At 32.8% G+C, this 13,132-nt stretch overlaps 1 protein-coding gene across 1 annotated transcript; it reads left to right on the plus strand.

Moving 5' to 3' along the window:
• Positions 1-1,834: 1,834 nt before the first annotated feature.
• On the plus strand, positions 1,835-11,016 carry LOC143049439 (death-associated inhibitor of apoptosis 1-like). The gene is made up of 7 exons (XM_076223073.1): positions 1,835-2,027; positions 2,438-2,698; positions 3,242-3,396; positions 3,646-3,676; positions 5,216-5,341; positions 6,005-6,097; positions 10,742-11,016. Exons 2-6 carry the CDS (start codon positions 2,518-2,520, stop codon positions 6,058-6,060), a joined length of 549 nt encoding a protein of 182 aa, XP_076079188.1. The 5' UTR covers positions 1,835-2,027; positions 2,438-2,517; the 3' UTR covers positions 6,061-6,097; positions 10,742-11,016.
• Positions 11,017-13,132: the final 2,116 nt, after the last annotated feature.

Below are 13,132 nucleotides of genomic sequence, written 5' to 3' on the forward strand. Positions count from 1 at the left end.
CCTCCCTTTTTTTTCCAAAAACCGATTTTTATTCTTTCTGTTTTTCTGTATACTATGAACATACATATATATATACTTACTATAATTACTATATAAAACGGTCACTGGTATATTAAAAGTCACCCCAGTAAACTATTGGAATTTATAGTAAATTATAGCAAATTTATACAATTTATTCATAATGTATACGTAGTATCAGAGACATATAATAGTATACAAAAATATTTCAGTGACCGCCGTGGATAGAAAACTATTGAAATTGATAATATATATAAATAGCAAATACACTTTATCTATACAGTACATGTATGATCATAGTATACAACAAAAACGCAAAAAGTAATTGTTCTGTCCCAAGTACTTATGCGAATTATGTTTAATTTCAAAACAGGCCTAAACGAAATTATTTCTCAAAAAATCAGTCCGATGACAGAAACAATATATGGACGCCTATATTTTCGTTTTCCTCCCAAAGTAACCCAAACTGAAATACTTTAAGCAAGGGTGACAAATGCTAGAACACACCCGCGAAATCGCGGGCATCCAGAGCGTGGTTGAACGTATGTAAAGTGTTGTAGGATAAATTTTTGTAAAAAAAAATAATGACTGGAGAATTTCAGGAAAGGTTATAAAAGTTATAGGTACTTGGGGACAGGACAATTGTTTTAAACGGTGGAAGTCTTTTATATTTCTCAAAAATTCAGTCCGATGACGGAAACAATATATGGACGCCTATTTTTTCGTTTTCCTCCTAAAATAACCCAAACTGAAATACTTTAAGCAAGGGTGACAAATGCTAGAACACATCCGCGAAATCGCGGGCATCCAGAGTGTGGTAGAAAGTATGTAAAGTGTTGTAGGATAAATTTTTGTAAAAAAAAATAATGACTGGAGAATTTCAGGAAAGGTTATAAAAGTTATAGGTACTTGGGGACAGGACAATTGTTTTTCAACCCCTTCTCCTTTTTTCCCAAAATTTCCAACTTTTTTGTTTTCTATTTATTTCAATATGAACATACGTTTAGTATGTTATGAACATACATTACTATAAATAAAGTGTGTTTGCTTTTTACTATCAATTCTCAGTTAACTAATCAATCCACGGCGGTCATTGATGTATTATATAGACCCTCTCTATTTAATATACTTAGTGACCCGATGAATTTTTGTAACAGATTTTATGACTGAAGAATTTCAGAAAAGGTTTCAAAAGTTATAGGTACTTTGGGACATGACAATTGGTTTTCTAGCCCGGCTTCTATTTTCTTCCTCCAAAACTCCTATATTTTTTTTCTATTGATTTCAATAATGTTAGCGTTTATCTGTATATTATGAACATACATTACTATACATGCCAAGAAATTGCCTCCGTTGAAATTCTGCAAACACACCATAGAGCAAATTACATGGATGATTAATTTTGACCATTTGGTATATGGCCGTGTTCTAAGCGACACGTACATGAAGGTCATACATTAATTTCTTGAATGAAATCAAATCTTTAGCTACTAATGACTGCCGTAGGGGGTCGACCGGAATTTTTAGCGAGGATTTCTTGGCATGAATAAAGTGTATTTGCTTTTTACTATCAACTCTCAATTTACTAATCGATCCATGGCGGTCATTGACATATTATATAGACCCTCTTTATTTAATAAACTCAGTGACCTCCGTGGATAGTAAACTTGAAAATGATAGCAGATAGCAAATACACGTTTTTCATATTTTTTGGTATGTACAAAGTACAGAAAAAACGCGAACCGGATGTCTAGTCTGACTTAAAATTTCGTTCAATGACGACAAAATATCCGGAAGTAGTTTTTTCGTTTTTCACCCAAAATAACCCAAACAGAATAATCAAAAGAATGGATGACAAATGCGACAATACATGGTACCTATAGGACACAGAGGCATGATGATTAATTTATTGTAAAAGGAAGAGAAGCGACACACAAAATGAGGTCTTCTAGTTTAATAGTATAGAAGATATGTAACGCTTTTGTTAATATGCACCCTGCCAGGTTCAGGTAATTATTCTGCTCCGATAAGGACCCTTTGTTTAGTAAATTTTAAAAAGTTAACATGTAAAGAGAACGTAATTGTATTCTACATAGTGTTTTCAAAGACTTATTAATAACCCCCATAGAAAGATAACAAAAATAAACTTTTGAAACCCATTTTATCAATATAATTCATGAGTCATGAAATAAATTCTACGATAAACTGAAAGAGAAAGAGAGAAAAATATGCCTAATTTTATTATTACATTTCGTCACTTGATATTACAATATTTAAACAATAAAATCATTTCATAATTATCTTAAATAGACATCTATCAGATTACATGCTTTTCTCGTAGACATTTTTAGCAGTCTATTTACCTTTCTTACCTGCAACCTATAAATAGATAAATGAGAATTTTATAATCTATTAATAGATAAATCATCGACATGTTTAAACAAAAGTGGATTTCGGGCGGCATAGTATAAAGCGTAGATTTTGTATCTGCACGTTAAAATGCAGTCCAAATGCAATGCTTCCAAGAACTTAGAGAAGGAAAATAATCTTGGAATTTGCTTTAAAAAGCCATGTTTCATATCATACGCAACACCGACAGCTCGAATAAGGTCATATTCAACCTGGACACGAAGTTCTCCAAAGCCTGTAGATCTGGCTGATGCAGGATTCTTCTATACAGGTAAGCATCAAATTTACTTTATTTCTAAGCAAATATATCTTTTCATAAATAATCATTGCCGGTTTATATTATCTCTTTCGTGTTATATAAGTCGTCGATATTTCGATTTGTTTTTACTCCACTGACATGTTTATTATAATGGTTGATTCTTATCTTCAAAATTATTGATAGTGAACCAAATGCCAAATAAACAATGATTTATTTTTTTCAATTTGCGCATTTAAATAGTTGTTATATTGCCATCGAAGACGGTACTAATTGTAGAAAACAATGGCAGTCCGTCCGTCCGTCCGTCAACTCCCCATAAGATAACTAAATTTCGCTTTATCCAATTCTCATTTTACGTTAATCTATCATTTTTATCATGGATATGTACTGTGTAACATATAATGCAGCAACACTTGCCTTGCTGATGTTGTTTGATTTGTAAAATTGTCGATATCACTTATTTTGGAAAAAGGGAGCCGTCATTATTGAATTAATGTCTTAAAGGGAATTTTGTAAAAGAAGACTGCTGTCAGCATGATTTCCCCTCTGTTTCAGGTACAGAAGATATGGTCCAGTGTTTTTACTGTGGTTTAAAACTGAAAAGTTGGGATGTTTTCGATAATCCATGGGTAGAACATGCTCGACACGGGAAGAACTGCCCTCATGTCAGTAATGTGAAAGGAGATCAACTCTATAAACAGCTGAAACAGGTAAAATATAAAGTCTTGTTCTGATAACACACAAGTAACTATTTTTTTTATTTATTAGATTATTTTCATAACTTTGATGTTCAGAAAAATTAGAATAGTTCTGCAAAGAGTAAAGAAAACTTAAAATAGTTCAGTAAAGAGTAAAGGAACTTTAGAATAGTTCTGTAAAAAGTTACCTGAAACATTTAATAGTGTATCTCTCATAAAACTAGTTGTTCTCTAATGTATCATCATTTTCTTTTTCCCCAGGTCGAAGAGGATGAACTCTCGAATAAACCAGGTAATAGCAATCTTAAGTAAATATTTTTTGTAATGGAAAAACGCAATTTTTGCAAATTTTGTTGTGTTTATGAGCAGTTCATAAAACTTACTATAAAATTCGGTTACATAAGCTTTCATTAATCGGTTTGACTTGAATTTTGGACTTATGGAGTAATGCAACTTTTTGATTGATATTAATAAATCCCAACAATTTGAATCACGCTCTTGCAAAATATAGGAGGGACTCAGAAGGCCGAAAACGACAACGGGAAAGACACGAGAGTTAAAATAGCAAACAACGCCTTACTTATCAAATAACGAACTTGCAAAACCGATCTCTGTCCTAGTATTTATAAATTAAAATTTATTTTCCAAAGTCAAATATAACAAGAAAAGAATTTTGAAATATCAATATCAGCATGCCAAATACGAATATTGCCCGAAATTAGGCCTGAGTTGTAGATTCATTAAATAAACAGTTTTTTCTTTAATTTCTCTTTATATTTCTTATTTTTGAAATTACATTTTTTTAAATATATGTATTTATGAACATTTTCTACATGATGCACTGAAAAAATGATGCACTATAGAAGTATGTAAACTCAGGACGAAGTCTGCGGTCGATATATACATGTATAGACCTCACACAAAGACAAGAATTATTAAATTATTATTACAAATAAGCCAGATGGTTTCAAGAGCAAAATTATGGCACTCAGAGTAAAATCCTTTACGGCTTCTGATTGGATGATAAGGATTGGAATTACTTTAAATCGAAAGCTTTTCCAGGTTTTAAAATTCCAGAAATCAAGTTCACATTACAAAGTATAGAAAAATCTTCCAATTTCTGCGCGTCGGGGCCTTTACAAATATGCTTTTTTCATTAAAGCGAAAAAATAGACAATTTTTTCAACTGCATTTTAAATCAGTTTTTGCCGCATGACCATGTATATTTTTTTTTGTTATGCAACACATGCATTTCTGGTAACTAGAACTGCGATCGGGTTTTCTCTAGTTTGTGTATTCTTGAGTTATAAAATACGGAACACCACTGGAAACCAGAAAGTATAGCACAAATTCATTTGAATGTTTTTGTTATTGTGTCGGTTATTCTATAAGTAACAGTGCAATATAACTTTTATTTGAAATTAAAAAGAAAATCACGTGTTGATTTTAAGTAATATCCAATCCGCAAACGTTATGAAACCTAAAAGCTGCGTCGGATAGTAACCGACCTTATGCAAGTCAATTGGCCCCTTGTATCAATATAAAAAAAAAAATATCTACCTAGGTTGATCACTGTCCAATTACTGATGGGCGTTTTACTTTGAACTTATTTACTGAATCTGAAGTGGAAAAATATGTGTCACTCCATTTATCCAAAAGTCAGCCTTAACGACCAAGAAAGATTTTCTAACCGCATTTCATATTGTTTTCATATAGTCATTTACAATCGGATAGGACTAGTAAAGGGAGATAGCGTATTTAAAATTTATGACACAATATCTCTACATGCACTTTCAGTTTTCTTTTCAAGCTTATTGTTAAATTATTTTAGTACTAAAAAGATGCCTTTATTCGGATGATTTGATCTGTACAACAGCAGCACAGGCTTTGGTCAGTATGGGATGTTACAAGGAACAAAATATAATGGACGCAATCAAACAAGTGGTAACAGAGAAAGGTATCTATCAAATACATGTATTTGTAGAGTTTTTAGATAAATTACTTTAATTAGCCATAAATTTATAAAACGACTTGATTTTAAGATAGAGAATGCTTCTTTAAAAAAAATATATCGCAATAACTACCTAATATCATGATTACGGATTATTTTCTGAAAATCTACAAAATCTCATGAGGGAATCCATTTAGATAAACTCGCAAATTTTATAAACCCAAGAAATAAAAAAATATTTTTGACAGCACAACTACCAGTGTTTCTGTACATTTCCCAAAAAGGCAAGTTATAAGAGCAGCATACATCAATTAAGAAAACAGCTTTGTGTGACATACTTGGGTCATTATAAAAAAAAACATGCAAATTTAGATGAGGGAATATTTGGAAAAAATATGTCATTGTTTAAAACATGTAAATGTGCCCCTTTATTCTATAGTATGGTAGCAACTATATTCAGAAATATGCAATGTGAAAATGAAGAAATTCAGGTACTAATCATTATAATTGTTAAATATCAAACAACTGTTCCGATTTTTTGTTAAGGTTGAAATTACTACTTCATTGCTATATCTATGCATTCTATTTAAACATAAATTTCAGAATAAAGTTTACAAGTTATTGTTTTAATGTGTACCATTTTAGAAGTATCCGTTATATTTGTTTTAGATACAGTGGAATTCCATGCGTTAGACATTTTAATGGTTTTACAAAAATATTCCTGACGACTCATCTATGGCCAAACTATTTGCGAAGCCAATGGTAAGTCTTGCCAGTCATATTTTTCACTCTTCGGAGTAGTAGCCTGGTATGTGTGTGAATAAAGATTATCAGTGTCAGATGCCCTTTCTGATTTGCTGAATATTTTTTTCTTAAAACCAAGTACTAACGAACTCTTCATTTGTTAAATAGCCTTTGATATGCAAACTGATACGAAGGGTTAACTTGGGTTTAGACAATACATGTTCAGTTGACTGTTTTCACACGACATTAAACTTTTGTTAATACGCAGCCAAACTCCGATTTCGAAAAGAACATCAATTCTAATAAGGCGTGCTTCTTTCGCTTTGTGAATAAACGCATGCTCTAAATCAAATAAAATTTGTTTGCATATGCGTATATCGACTACTGCAGAATAATCAATTTTATCAAATTGGCATGTATTCATAATATTTCATTCATTTACTTTTAAAACACTTCCAAACTCTTAAATGATTCACATGTTGTTACTAATTCATTTATTATGACTGTAATGTGTTGCATTGGAAATTGATATATTTGACCTAGATACGACAACCGGTCATGATGGCTGTTCTAATCACCTCCCTCTAAAAAAAATCACATTGCCAGTACAAACAAAAAGGGAGGTTCGGGAAGTCTGCACTTATACACATCGGACATAGAAATTAGCTTAATTGTCCTAATTAGAATCAAAATAATTGATGCAAGCTATACTTTATTGTAGTTTTAACATGGCATTATATTCGTGTTATTTTAGCCCTAACTATCGATCGGGCAAAAATAATCACGAATATAATGCCTACCCATGTTAAAACTACAATAAAGTATAATAGCTTGCATCAATTATTTTTTAAATCCAACAAGCGCCATGTTACAAGATTCCTTGTAAAACTATGAGAAAGGTTCGCGAGTAAATGTGTTTCTATCCTTCCACTAGCACTTGATATACAAGTAATATTATAATTAACTAAAGATTTAAGATTTTTAGACACAAAAACTTTGCATTAATTAATCTAAGTTATTTCATATCGGTTAAGAATAAGGTTATCTTATTGGATAAAAAGAGGCCACATGACATTCTTTATTCTTTAGTAATAAGTTCCATCGGTCATTAACAGAAAAAACGGACCGGAAAACCGGTCGTTAACAGACTTTTACATGATAATGACCGATGGGGCGTGGTTTGTCTGTTTGAGTGACGTTCCGTAATAAAACGCACGTGATTCAGAAGTGTTTGCAGTTTACAGTTAGGAAAATGGAAGATTTCGTAGGACGGTGGTATTGACCGCGACAGCGCCTTTGGCTCAGTCATTATCGCTGTCTCAGTCAATACCACTGTCCTGTGGGCAGTCCATATATCACGATAATGACCAGTTTTTCAATAACTACAAGAACACAACCGCGAAATCGCGGGCATATACAGCTTGTGAACTGTTAATTGTAGGAAGATTTTTTGTAACAGATATTATGTATGGAGAATTTCATAAAAGGTATCAAAAGCCCTCTCCCTTTTTCCAAAGTCCGATATTTGTTTCCTTTCTATTTAAATCAATTATTTTCGTGTTTCTGGCCTCATACAACAATTATTCTTCTCCTTTTCTACAATGCATCTTTTGGTAAAAGTCAAGTTAAATAAAAAAAATTGCACCGCTTCAAACATGAAATAAATGTAACTGCTTATAATTATATAGACCATTATTAGTGTAATAAAATTTGCTTCTAGCATCAATCAGCGCTTTTTCTTTTGAGAACCCTATTAACATTCCAATGGTAGGATATGAATCTTGTATAAATGATTAAGACCGACTTAGCCGGGCTAAGTTGAGGGGTGGTCGGAGGGATCCTGATCCCGAAATCCCGAGAATTTAAAGAAATTCATATCCCAAAATCCTGAAAATTGAAAAATATAATCCCGGACCCCGTAAGGATTAATTGCAATCTCCAAATCTCGAACTTAAAACACCCGATCCCGACGTCCCGAAAAAGGTTCTGCCTCCATCTAATCTCTACCCTACATTCATTTTTGCCAAATCACTACTATCACTTTCAACAGTAAGCTTTTATGTCCCATTAATGGGCATTATGTTTTCTCAGTAGTCTGTACATCCGTCCTTTCATTAGTTCGTTCGTCCGTCCGTCCGTCTTTCCCGCTTCAGGTTAAAGTTTTTGGTCGAGGTAGTTTTTGATGAAGTTGAAGTCCAATCAACTCGAAACTAAGTAAATATAGTGCCGATTTACAATTTGTAGATTTAAAAATCGTAGATAATATAAAATATTCTGAAAAATAAGTATTTCTATTTATTGCAACTTACCTCAAGAAGTAAAGCGGTCTTCTAAATCACAACAACAAACAACTCCTCTAAGTTTACTTCTGAAACTGTAAAGGTCATTGTTTTAAATATCAACTTGAACACACCCGCGAAATCGCGGGCATATAGAGCTTGTAAACTGTTGTAGGATGATTTTTTGTAAAAGATATTATTGGATGGAGAAATTCATAAAATGTATTATAAGCCCTCTCCCTTTTTCCAAAGTCCGATATTTGTTTCTTTTCTGTTAAATACAATTACTTTCGTGTTTCTGGCCTCAGACTACAATTATTCTTCTCCTTTGCTAAAATGAATCTTTTGGTAAAAGTTAAATTAAGTTAAAAATTTGCACCGTTTCAAACATAAAATAACTGCTTATATATATATAGAGAGAGAGACCATTATTAGTCTAACAAAGTATGCTTCTAGGACAATTAATCCATCAGTGCTTTTTCTTTTGAGAGCCTTATTAACATGTCAATGGCAGGATATGAATCTTGTATAAATGACTAAGACCGACTGAGGCTAATTTGAGGGGTGTCGGAGGAGTCCTGATCCCGAAATCCCGGGCTTAAAAATGAAATCCCGAGATGCATAATTTAACGAAATTCACATCCCGAAATCTCGAAATCGAAAAATATGTTCCCGGATCCCGTAAGGATCAATCCCCAAATCCCGAGCTTAAAAACACCTGATCCCGACGTCCCAAAAAAGGTCCTCCCTCCCTCTAATCTCTACCCTACTTTCATTTTTGCCAAATCACTACTTTCACTTTCAACAACAAATGTGTATGCCCCATTCATGGGCATTATGTTTTCTAGCCTTGCCTTCGTTCGTTTGTTCGTCCGTCCGTCCGTCCATCTGTCCCGCTTCAGGTTAACGTTTGTGGTCGAGGTAGTTTTTGATGAAGTTGAAGTCCAATCAACTCAAAACTTCCGTGTACTATGGACACATTCTTCTTTCTACATGTTTTACTTATTTTAATATATATGCAGCTAGTGGCATCCCTTAAATAGTAAACATTTCAAAGAAAGCAGTAGACATAATACAGAGTCTCTATATATTAAGGTAGTATAATCGTAGTTTACATGTAGATAAACTCGAAAACTAATTGTCCACTATAAGGAGGTATAATAGTTGTGGTTCTTGCGATCTAAACACCATGATATGGAGAACGCTCTGATTGGCGTATTTATTATTCAGTTTTGTTATCTATCATACGATTGGTTGTACTTGTGCATGTTTCAAACCGGAAGTCTTTTCTATGACTAAAAGTCAGTCTGATGACGGTATCAATATACGGACTCCTTTTTTGTCGTTTTTCTCCAAAAATAACTCAATCTGAATAATCATAAGAAAGGATGACAAATGTACGGAAAACATATTCATAACTTCGTGATATTTTTCAAGTGTTAAATCACAGAAGCGAGAGATATAAAAGGGATCTTCGAACTTATCAGTCGAAAAAAAACCTGACAATGTCATGGTTAAAAACACAATCAACAGTTCACAAAACACAACATAATAAATTAAAGACTGCGCAACACGAACTTCTTATATAAAGTTGACATTGCGATGTTGATAATATCGACAAAACATCGTGCACTGGACATAGTTTTATTCAGTGGTTACATTTGTATTCTTATCCATACAACATCGTGTTAACATTGTATACATTGCGATGTTAACGATGTCGACGATGTAAACAATATATAAGGGTTCAAATAATTTATACGATGTTGACACAACATCGTGTTAACATTGTATACATCGCGATGTTAACGATGTCAACGATGTAAACAATATATAAGGGTTGAAACAATGTATACGATGTTGAAACAACATCGTGTTAACATTATATACATCGCGATGTAAACAATGTAAACACAATATATTTTATAGATTGTATACATCGCGATGTTAACAATGTCAAAGATGTAAACAATATATAAGGGTTCAAACAATGTAAACAATGTTGACACAATATCGTGTTAACATTGTAGATATTGCGATGTCTACAATATTGATTAATCATCGTGCACTGGACATGAATGGCTGATCTCAGGTGCTCCGGTTGGGTAAGCCGATACTACACCACTAGTGGCACCCGTCGTGTTGCTCATGTATGTATAAATTTGGTGTCTATTTCGGTAGGCCACATTCGAGGAAAAATGGACATGATTGTGGTTACTTCAATTGGAACATATCTGTCGTTATTTGTGAAACACATCTTCCATAATAGAACGGTCAACTAATTTGCAATGGTGTCTATAAATATTCAGTCGGACTATCAGTCGGACTATTTAGGTATGTGTTACTGTAAATTAGATCAATCATTACTTTTAATTTATTTCAGGACAAATCACTGGGAGAAACGGGTGCACTGAACCTGTTATCAGATTGCTGATATTAGTTCTGGTTGGACTGACTGTCAGACATTTATGAAAAATGAAGAAAAAAAACAGTAAACATGGCGTGTACATATTGACTGTAACATTAACTTACTATGTTATATCAAAGTCTACTAGTAGTATATTCAGTAGTGATAGGAAACAGGATTTCCTTATGGAGACCTTTGATGAACAAGAAAAACACTAATGTAAAAAATAAATAAATATATGTTACATAAAAGTTAAGTTTGTATAATATAGAACAGAATTCAAACAGATATTTTATTTTGTATGAATATAACATGTGTTATAAAACATCAATAATACAAAATCACGACCAAACACGAAAACCAGAAAAGTGTTTATCATAATATATGTTCCATACACAAAGAACTAAAACAAGGATCAAGTTAGGAGTATATTATAACTACAGACTACCAAAAACCATCAATGCCACATTCATTGAATGACCTATGTCAAGATGAACTTGAGGCATGGTGATACTAGCTCTTATTAAATTGTAAAAGGGCATCACTTGCTTTTTGGATAAAGAACGTCTAATTAACAGTAAACATATTTAACAGTAGAAACCTTAAAATAAGAATAATTATGATATTGAAATGATGCTCATAAATCCTGTATTATTTGTGTGCGCTCTTAGGTAGATACTTCGTATCTTGTATAAATAAGAAGATGTGGTAGGAATACAATGAGACAACTCGCCATCCTAGTCACAATGTATAAACAATTAACAATTATAGGTAAAAGAATGGCTTTCAACACGAAACCTTGTCTTACACATAACAGTAAGCTATAAAGGCTTCGACAATGACTAGTGCAAAACGATACAACCAGGAAGATTTTAATCTATATAATTACCAGAAACGAGAAACACGTATGAACCACACCAAGAAAGGAAAACCACTGAAAACAACCTCCTATTGTTTTTTGTTTTTCTGCTTAATTCTGACTTGCTGAACCGGGTCATTTCTGACTGATTCTACAGTTTGTTCTTCTATTGTGCTTTTACTCCACTATCCCATTAGGAGGAGGGTAGAAAACCACTCACAAGAATGTTAAGCTTGGTGTGTCTCTCCTAAGGCATGTCCCTTTAATTCAGGATGGTTGTTTGTTTTGATGTATGTCATTTTTTCAATTCTTTTTTGTAGTATAGATAAGGCCGTTTGTTTTTCCGTTTAAATAATTTCACAATTTGCGGATGAACACTATCAGGGTTATGATCTAAGAATCAGATACCAGTCAACCTCTTAGGTCTCTAGACATTGTTTTATTCAGTGGTTACATTTGTATTCTTATCCATACAATGTACTAATTGAAATATTCTTATTCTTAACACTTGCATCTTATCTATAAAAAAAAAAAACACAGAAAAAAAGAAGAAGTTGAATCATTGCCAATAAGACAACTCTTAACCGGAGACCATATGACGTAGAAGTCTACAATTCTAAATCACATTAGGGCCTTCAATTAATGAGCAAAACCCATGTAGCATATATAACTATAAAAGCACCTGTATGCATGACGAGTGAAGAACAATTCGAACGACAAACTAACGTCCTGATTATGTACAAAACTGGCAATTTACGAAAAACAAACCTGATATACAGTAACAAACGACAACCACTAACTGATTACAGAGTTCAGACACACAAAGAATGTGGTGGGATTGAATATGTTTCCTGCCCCTCCTCCTCCCCCCAAAAAAAGAAAACTGGCAAAACTTGATAAAAACCGTCAGAATATAACATAAAAAGTTATTCTCTTTGTTTTAGACCTTTATTGGTGCTGTTGTAGGTACACTGTCATTCTTCTACGATTAAATCCATGTAGAACGGAGTGTTTTAGTACTTACAGTATTTAAATGAGACTTTCTATAGTGAAATGTAAATAAAATTGATAGTGTCTTAGATAATTAATATGTATAATGAAACTTATATAACTTAAACTAACAGAACAAATATTAAAAAGGGCGGATCCAGGATGTTGTGCTGAGCAGGCGAGACATTTCATAATTTCGCTGATCGGATCAATGCTGAAAAATTGTTAAGGATTTTTAAGACAAAAAAATGATGAAATTTCATAAGGCATTTCGTCAAATGTTAAAAAATATCAAACTTATTTTCTTTTAATGTCTTTACCTAAATCAGGTCGTTTGTTTTCTCATTGAATTATTTTACATTAGTGGTCATATATGGCTTGTTATACCTATGTAGTACATACTTTGCTCATTGTTAAAGGCTGTATGATGACCTTCGGTTGCTAATTTTTTGCGTTGTCTTATTCTTGTTCTTATTATTAAATTACTCCATTTCTTTGTGAATTTCCGTTATTCCGCA

The sequence above is a fragment of the Mytilus galloprovincialis genome, chromosome 10 (genome assembly GCF_965363235.1).
Source record: "Mytilus galloprovincialis chromosome 10, xbMytGall1.hap1.1, whole genome shotgun sequence".
Classification (NCBI taxonomy): Eukaryota; Metazoa; Mollusca; class Bivalvia; order Mytilida; family Mytilidae; genus Mytilus; species Mytilus galloprovincialis.

Bases quoted from the DNA above. Each gene is read 5' to 3' on its own strand.
- LOC143049439 (XM_076223073.1), top strand. From the start codon at position 2,518: ATGCAGTCCAAATGCAATGCTTCCAAGAACTTAGAGAAGGAAAATAAT. The intron at 2,699-3,241 runs GTAAGCATCAAA...CCTCTGTTTCAG, and splicing joins TGCAGGATTCTTCTATACAG to GTACAGAAGATATGGTCCAG. The intron at 3,677-5,215 runs GTAATAGCAATC...AAATTATTTTAG, and splicing joins TGAACTCTCGAATAAACCAG to TACTAAAAAGATGCCTTTAT.